Consider the following 8,874-nt stretch of genomic DNA (forward strand, 5'->3'; position numbering starts at 1 on the left):
CCCCATGTGTGTGTGTATACATATAACCAATGTCCACCATTGCAGTATTCCAAGCACTCCTCTCTGCTAGGCCCCATTCACCTGTGTGTGTGTGTGTTTGTGTATATATAGATATATATACATAAACCATTGTCCACCATTGCAGTATTCCATGCACTCCTCTCTGCTAGGCCCCATTCACCTGTGTGTGTGTGTGTTTGTGTATATATAGATATATATACATAAACCATTGTCCACCATTGCAGTATTCCATGCACTCCTCTTTGCTAGGCCCCATTCACCTGTGTGTGTGTGTGTTTGTGTATATATAGATATATATACATAAACCATTGTCCACCATTGCAGTATTCCATGCACTCCTCTCTGCTAGGCCCCATTCACCTGTGTGTGTGAATAGCAATCTGCACAATAAAATGTATAGTGGTTTTCATAAAAGTTTATTAACATTTTAAATACTTAAAACATAAGAACTAGGTAAACTGGTAACTATAACTATAAAAATTTAAATATGAAACAAAACATGGGTATAACTATAACAACTAAAATGGTTTTATCTTTTTACAGTCCCAATGTCCAACGCAAAGGAACAAGAGTTTCTTGAAGGGTTTATTGAAAAATATCGTTCACACGAATGCCTGTGGCGAACAAAATCCAAGGAGTATTCAAACAAAATGAAAAGAAACCAAGCCTTGGAGGACTTGGCACGCTACAGTCTTCCATTTCACCCAGAGGCCAATGTTGAATGGGTGAGGAAACGCATCCAGAATCTGCGCACGGTGTTCTTAAAGGAACACAAGAAGGTGGAGGCTGCAAAGAAGTCTGGTGCTGGAGTCGACGAGATGTATCAAACATCGCTCTGGTACTATGACCGGTTGACATTCACCCTCAGCCAGGAGTCGATGAGGACAGGAGTAGTCCTTATGGTAGAACATGAAAACCAAGAAGTCACGGCGCAGGAGGAGGAGGAGAATTCGCAGTCTGCATCGGTGAGTCTATTTTTTTGGCTATCTAATTGATTCCTCCTGCCAATCCACAGCGCCCTCCCCATTAAAGTAGGCCATGTACTGTTCCCTCACCTGTTTGGCTCGTGCACTCCCTGTGTAGTGTTGTGTTGGGGTTTGCAAGGAGGATATCTGCACTACCTCCTCTGGCAGTTCTTGGTCTTCTTGGAGTGCTGTGCCTGTAGCCCTTTGCTGTGTGGCTTTTCTGCGGAGCAAATTGTGCAGGACACAGCACGCCGTGACAACCCAGTCAATTTTGTCCACCCTCAGGTTAATGGCAGTGTGGAAAATGCGAAACCGGCTTGCCAGGATGCCAAAAGCATTTTCCACAACACGCCGTGCCCTGGATAGCCTGTAGTTAAAGATCCTTTTGTCATGGTTCAACCCCCTTTGCGCATATGGCTTCATGACATGCTCGTGCAGGCCAAAAGCCTCGTCAGCCACAAAAACAAAGTTAAGCCCCTGTTTAGTTTCCTGGACAGACGGCAAGTGAAGGGTGTTCGCTATGAGCCTTTCGTAGAACTTTGTGTCCTTGAAAGTGCCACCATCCGATGCACGGCCATTCCTTCCTACATCCAGGAAGATAAACTCATAGTTCGCATTAACAACAGCCATTAGTACAATGCTAAAATAGCCCTTGTAATTAAAATAGTAGGAACCACTATTGATAGGCTGGGCTATGCGGACATGTTTGCCATCAATGGCTCCACCGCAATTTGGGAAGTTCCATCGCTGTTCAAACTCCTCTGCGATGACTTTCCATTCATTCACGCTGGTAGGGAACTGAAATTAGAAGTAAATAGAATTGATTAGTAAACATGTTCAATTTTTTTACAGCTTGGTGACTACCCACCTGCAACCCCAGACCTATCTGTCCTATCTGAGAATGCATGCACATCGAACGAAGTTCCTACTCCGGCACGCACTCCGCCACCCACCCTGGAACCCACTCCACCACTCCCCCGTGCCAAAAAAATGCGTGGCAAAGGAAAAAAAGGAGAAGCAGCGGCACATGAAGAATTTATGATGCGGGCACATCAAGTCCTGCAAAGAAACCCGGACAAACATGACAACTACTTCACTTATGTGGCAGAGTGTGTTCGCAACATGGCTCCTAACCAGCAACTTACTTTTGAAAAGTTATGCATGGAGTTGGTGTATAATGGCAGTTTAGGGTATCTCAACAGTGGCACTAAAATAGTTGGCATTGGTAGTGCACCAGACACACCACTGTCATTAGAATCACCAGTGCCTACTCCGCCTGCCACCGTAGCAGGCCAGTCGAGCACAATTCCAACACATACCCAGTCAACACCTACACAGCCTTCTCAACCCCCCCAGTACCGTCAATTCTACAGTTCTTTACTGATAGAAGATCCAGAGTGTCCTGTTTTTGAGGATCTGTCTTAAAAAATAGGCTACTTTATCATTTACCATCGACATGGTCTCAGCTGCAGGTATGTGATGGCCACTGCTCACATGGCGTATGGCGCACATCAATGGGGCCGGGACCATTGCATCTGCGCCATGCGCCATGTGGGCCGCAGCCTTTACATATCTGCAGCAGACATCCTCTGCCACACAAGGGCCACAGTGTGTATTTTTGTTTATTTATATGCTGCTACCTGTACCTGCATTACCAGAGGGAGAACAGGATTCTCCTCAATCTGGATAGCAAACTCCATTTATTGCCCTTTTTTCTTTGCCAATAGTATGGGGTACTGTGCGGCAGACATGGTCTCAGCTGCAGGTATGTGATGGCCACTGCTCACATGGCGTATGGCGCACATCAATGGGGCCGGGACCATTGCATCTGCGCCATGCGCCATGTGGGCCGCAGCCTTTACATATCTGCAGCAGACATCCTCTGCCGCACAGTACCTTATCCCTACTGTTGTAAGGGCATGTTCCAGAAGTTACCAGAGTGTGTTTTTTTTGTTTATTTATATGCTGCTACCTGTACCTGCATTACCAGAGGGAGAACAGGATTCTCCTCAATCTGGATAGCAAACTCCATTTATTGCCCTTTTTTCTTTGCCAATAGTATGGGGTACTGTGCGGCAGACATGGTCTCAGCTGCAGGTATGTGATGGCCACTGCTCACATGGCGTATGGCGCACATCAATGGGGCCGGGACCATTGCATCTGCGCCATGCGCCATGTGGGCCGCAGCCTTTACTTATCTGCGGCAGACATCCTCTGCCACACAGTAGCCCGTACTTATTGGGAAAGTTTAAACTGGGTCATACATACTTAAATCTTTATATATAGTGTGTGTTTTTGTACAATATCTTTTATATATGGTATTATAATATATTTGTGTTGACACAATCTATTTACTATTTTACATGTTTTAACCATGAAAGGCCTAAAAAACCTGTTTCTGTCCTAGGCCTAAATTATAAATAAAAATATTTTGTTTGCACAATAAAGTGTACAGTGTATATTTCATCCTTACCTTGCAATACTGGTACTGCAGCACCTTCACAATGGCTTTGCAGGTCTCCGGGATGATGAGGCCCAAAGCTTGCGGGGAGATGAGGGATCCAAACTTTAGGTCAGCAAGAGACCGTCCTGTCGCCAGAAACCTCAGGGTCACCACCAGCCGTTCCTCAGCAGGGATAGCCATGCGATACTTGGTATCCTGCTTCTCGATGTGGGGAGTCACCAGACGCAGCAATTCCTGGAATGTGGCATCATCCATCCTCAAGAAGTTACGAAAATCGTCTGGGTTATTTTCCCTGATGTCCCTGAGCAGTGGCATGTGCGAACGAGTCTGACGCTGAAGTAGCCACTGCTTTGTCCAGCATGATCTTTCTCTCCTGCGCTGGGCTCTCTGACGCCTGAGCTTCAAAACTGCATAATAGAGCAGGTACTGTTGCTGGTGACTACCCATCACTGCATTCTCCATAGTGCAGGGTTAAAAGACACTTTGTAATGGCAGGCAAAACAAAGTAATGTGTAAATAGCTATGTCCAGCAGGTATAAACCAAGCCTCACTAGTAACAAAGCAGAAATACACTGGTTTAAAATGGCTGCTGCTATTCCTATTCCCCCTCTGCTAGTCCTCCCCCTCTGCTAGTCCAGCCCCTTCATTACAATTTCAAAGGCCCATCTGACGACGGTCGCATGTGTTCTTGCAAAAAAAACAAAAACCAGCGATCCGACCGTCTTAACGACCATCGCGGGCACATCGGGATCGGATCTAGATCGTTCTGCAAAAAAACCCACAATTTTTGCTAATCGTTTGCTGGGGACTGCCTGGGAGCTCCCGGGAAGTCCAAGGGAAATCGTTCCATGGTCGTCTATCGGTCGTGAACGACGGTGGTCGTCCTGGTGTGTACCCTACATTAGTCACAAAGGATTTCTTCATCCAATCCATCAGCTGGGATAACATTTCTGATTGATTGTCTTGTGTTAGAGATTTTGTACATTCTCCACATTTGCTGCCTTTATAGGAACCAGGTAACACTTTATCACATGTGACACAATTGATTGTAGTATGCTTCTTCTTGGAAGAACATTTCTTGCTTGGAGAAGAAGGCACACTGCAATATATATATATATATATATATATATATATGTCTATTACTAACTAGAAATAAAATTCTTTACTATAGGACAAAAAAACAATCTGCAGGCTCACCTCGCTAGAGCAGTATCAGGCTTATGGGGGGAAGGATCCATGATGCGCAGAAACAGCAGACACTCCAGTACACACTGAGACCGCAAACAACTGAATAAACCAGCATGGGCTGCCTGATTTTTATCCCCAGCTGTTTACCCGGAAGTACTCTCTCCCACAGGTCACTCGACCTGTTAAATTGCCCCTCATTGGGCCGCCCTCTGGGCGCAATATCCGAGACCTCACTTCCGGTACACGCGCTCCGGCGTGTAACGCTGCCGGCATTTACCGCTGTCTCCCTGTGAGCTAAGACAGAGGAGACGCGCCAGGAGCTGTATCGAGCTGGACGCTGGAACGGGGATGTGACTCGCCGCCCTGCAAACCCAGACCTTACCCTGACAGGTGACTACTCCTTATACGCCGTTCTGACGTATATCCATAAGTGCAGGGTAGAGCTGAAACAGGTCCCCCTGCATCTTCTTCTTCCCCCCTGCTTAGGTGAGCCCTGAAAATAAAATAACACCCTGCCCTGTCTAAACTAATAGGAGACAGGAAAAAAGACATAGAGGAAGGGGAGGAGTAGGCTTATGTACCTGAGGTGGGCGGAGCCTATGTGGAAAAAAATCACCCTGTCTAAGCTGAGGAAAGGGGAAATATCCCTAAGTATGGCTGCCATGGGGATCGTAGAAGAAAGAACACCGCTCACCCACTCCAAGGCGGAGTAGCGTCGCTCCACAGGAGGGGGAAACCTGCTCCCAAGTGCCGCACCCCCCCCCCCCCCCCACAGGCAAATGCCTAAAGATGCCTAGTGGTGGCGCCGGCCCTGGCAAGGGGTGGGGATTAGGTGTAGGCATAGGTGTGTGTGTGTGTGTGTGGGGGGGGGGGGGGGGGCAGTAGGGGGTAGGTTAGGGTTGTTAGGCTGTAAGGCGATTAGGTTTAGTCGGCAAAGTACAGGGTTTAGGCACTGGCAGGGAGGGTTAGTGTTAAGCTGTGGGAACAGGTCCATGTGTTTCCAGGGGTACAGTTAGGCTGGGAAACTAGGTTCCAGGGATCCCAGGGAAGTTAGGGTTAGGCTGCGGGACTAGGTTCCAGGGATCCCAGGGAAGTTAGGGTTAGGCTGCGGGACTAGGATCCAGGGATCCCAGGGAGGTTAGGGTTAGGCTGCGGGACGAGGTTACAGGGATCCCAGGGAAGTTAGGGTTAGGCTGCGGGACAAGGTTCCAGGGATCCCAGGGAGGTTAGGGTTAGGCTGTGGGACTAGGTTCCAGGGATCCCAGGGAGGTTAGGGTTAGGCTGCGGGACGAGGTTCCAGGGATCCCAGGGAGGTTAGGGTTAGGCTGTGGGACTAGGTTCCAGGGATCCCAGGGAGGTTAGGGTTAGGCTGCGGGACGAGGTTCCAGGGATCCCAGGGAAGTTAGGGTTAGGCAGGATCTAGAGTCACCCATAGACTGAGGCTGTGGATCTGTCCGACAACAATGTGTTCTCATCCCTTCTGTAATCTGTCCTGTGACTCCCCTCTATAGACATCATAATGTACTCTGTGCCCCCTACACCTAAGTGTCCGCTATACCACTAATCGTCTCCAATACTTCTCTGCTTATGCGGTCATTAGGTCAACAGTGAAAAGGCTGACATGCATTAGGTCGACATGGAAAAAGTTTGACCTGAGTTTTCCATGATTTAAAAAAAACAACAATCCGATTTGTTCCTACTTTACCATCCCAGAGGGCAGAGATTTCCCTGTATCTCGGTCCTTTATATCTGTGTCCCATGTACCTACTGTATGTCCCTTATACCTCGGTGTCTTCTGTACCGTGTCCCTTATACCTCACTGTGTCCCCTGTACCCATGTTCCTTATACCTCACTATGTGTCCCCTGTACCCGTGTCCCTTATACCTCGGTGTCTCCTGTACCCGTCTCCCTTATACCTCAGTGTCTCCTGTACCCGTGTCCCTTATACCTCAGTGTCTCCTGTACCCGTGTCCCTTATACCTCACTATGTGTCCCCTGTACCCGTGTCCCTTATACCTCACTATGTGTCCCCTGTACCCGTGTCCCTTATACCTCACTATGTGTCCCCTGTACCCGTGTCCCTTATACCTCGGTGTCACCTGTACCCGTGTCCCTTATACCTCGGTGTCTCCTGTACCCGTTTCCCTTATACCTCACTATGTGTCCCCTGTAACCATGTCCCTTATACCTCGGTGTCTCCTGTACCCGTGTCCCTTATACCTCGGTGTCTCCTGTACCCGTGTCCCTTATACCTCAGTGTCTCCTGTACCCGTGTCCCTTATACCTCAGTGTCTCCTGTACCCGTGTCCCTTATACCTCACTATGTGTCCCCTGTACCCGTGTCCCTTATACCTCACTATGTGTCCCCTGTACCCGTGTCCCTTATACCTCAGTGTCTCCTGTACCCGTGTCCCTTATACCTCACTATGTGTCCCCTGTACCCGTGTCCCTTATACCTCGGTGTCACCTGTACCCGTGTCCCTTATACCTCGGTGTCACCTGTACCCGTGTCCCTTATACCTCGGTGTCTCCTGTACCCGTGTCCCTTATACCTCGGTGTCTCCTGTATCCGTGTCCCTTATACCTCGGTGTCTCCTGTATCCGTGTCCCTTATACCTCGGTGTCTCCTGTATCCGTGTCCCTTATACCTCGGTGTCTCCTGTATCCGTGTCCCTTATACCTCGGTGTCTCCTGTATCCGTGTCCCTTATACCTCGTTGTCTCCTGTATCCGTGTCCCTTATACCTCGTTGTCTCCTGTATCCGTGTCCCTTATACCTCGGTGTCTCCTGTATCCGTGTCCCTTATACCTCGGTGTCTCCTGTATCCGTGTCCCTTATACCTCGGTGTCTCCTGTATCCGTGTCCCTTATACCTCGGTGTCTCCTGTATCCGTGTCCCTTATACCTCGGTGTCTCCCGTACCCGTGTCCCTTATACCTCGGTGTCTCCTGTACCCGTGTCCCTTATACCTCGGTGTCTCCTGTATCCGTGTCCCTTATACCTCGGTGTCTCCTGTACCCGTGTCCCTTATACCTCGGTGTCTCCTGTACCCGTGTCCCTTATGTCTTCTGTACCAGTATCCAAATAGTAGTAGTGCGTTTATTTATAAGGCGCCACAAAGTGTCCGCAGTGCCGTACATAGCAAACAAAAAACAAATGACAAGGTAACGTACAGGGTGTGTTGATAAAATACAGTATAAATAGGGGTATAGCTGGTAGAACTAAAATCAGCATCAGTTCTGAAGTAGGTGTCGAAATTGTCGAGGAGACTGAAGATGAAGTAGGGAAGAACAGGACAGGAGCGCTGGTGAGGTAAAGAGGTAGGGTGAGTACGTGAGAAAGGAGGGCCCTACTCATAAGAGTTAACAGACTAAAAGAAGGTGGGTGGACGAACGAACGAAAAACAATAGGATAAGTGGTAACGGATGGGAACGGAGGCAGGATAGGAGGATCAAAAGAGGTTAGGAGGAGGGATAGGCTAGTCGAAAAAAGTGGGTTTTGAGGGAGCTCTTGAAGGAGGTAAGGGAATTAGAAAGCCTGTGTCTCCTGTACCCGTGTCCCTTATACCTGTGTCTTCCTATACAGTGCCCCATATTCATCCTGTGTCTCCTATATATCACTGTGTATATCGTATACTATGACTATAATGCTCCTTTACTGGACGGTCACACTGCTGGTGGTCAGTTACACCCCTTCCACTGAGGAACCAAACCCTTTAGTGCAGGGGTTCCCAATCTTTTTTGATTCACGGCACCCTAGAGTATCAGAATCTTTTTCACGGCACCCCTTGGCCAAATTTTTTTTTTATTAGATTGAGTTGATATGCGATACTTAGGGTCAGTTATGTGGTTAAGGGCAGGATTTGCTTCTGTATGCACATATTTTATGATTGGCAGCCACCAGCACTGGTTCTGCTCATAAATAATTAACCATTAATAATTTGAGTTGGTCCAGGACCACCAACCCAGGGCACCCCTGCATATGTTTTGAGGCACCCCAGGGAGCCACGGCACACAGTTTGGGAACCACTGCTTTAGTGGGACCCTATGATTGCATTTCCCTGATGGGCCCTTCATGTCCTAGTATGAAAAAGGTTAAAGCTTTAACTGTTGGGTGCCCAGTCTATTTGTACAGCCTATGCCCAGCATCATCCCAGTGTCCCTGATGGATAGAGAAAGTAACTGATTGATCAGCCAATTCTTCCCAGGAGATTTAATGGTACTTGTGAGTTATCCG

At 48.2% G+C, this 8,874-nt stretch overlaps 1 protein-coding gene across 1 annotated transcript; it reads left to right on the forward strand.

Moving 5' to 3' along the window:
- The first annotated feature begins 377 nt into the window (after positions 1 to 377).
- Positions 378 to 2,636, forward strand: LOC146059235 (uncharacterized). The gene is made up of 2 exons (XM_083171342.1): positions 378 to 986; positions 1,839 to 2,636. Exons 1-2 carry the CDS (start codon positions 570 to 572, stop codon positions 2,409 to 2,411), a joined length of 990 nt encoding a protein of 329 aa, XP_083027468.1. The 5' UTR covers positions 378 to 569; the 3' UTR covers positions 2,412 to 2,636.
- Positions 2,637 to 8,874: the final 6,238 nt, after the last annotated feature.

Source organism: Crinia signifera, chromosome 2, assembly GCF_055691185.1.
Source record: "Crinia signifera chromosome 2, ASM5569118v1, whole genome shotgun sequence".
NCBI lineage: Eukaryota > Metazoa > Chordata > Amphibia > Anura > Myobatrachidae > Crinia > Crinia signifera.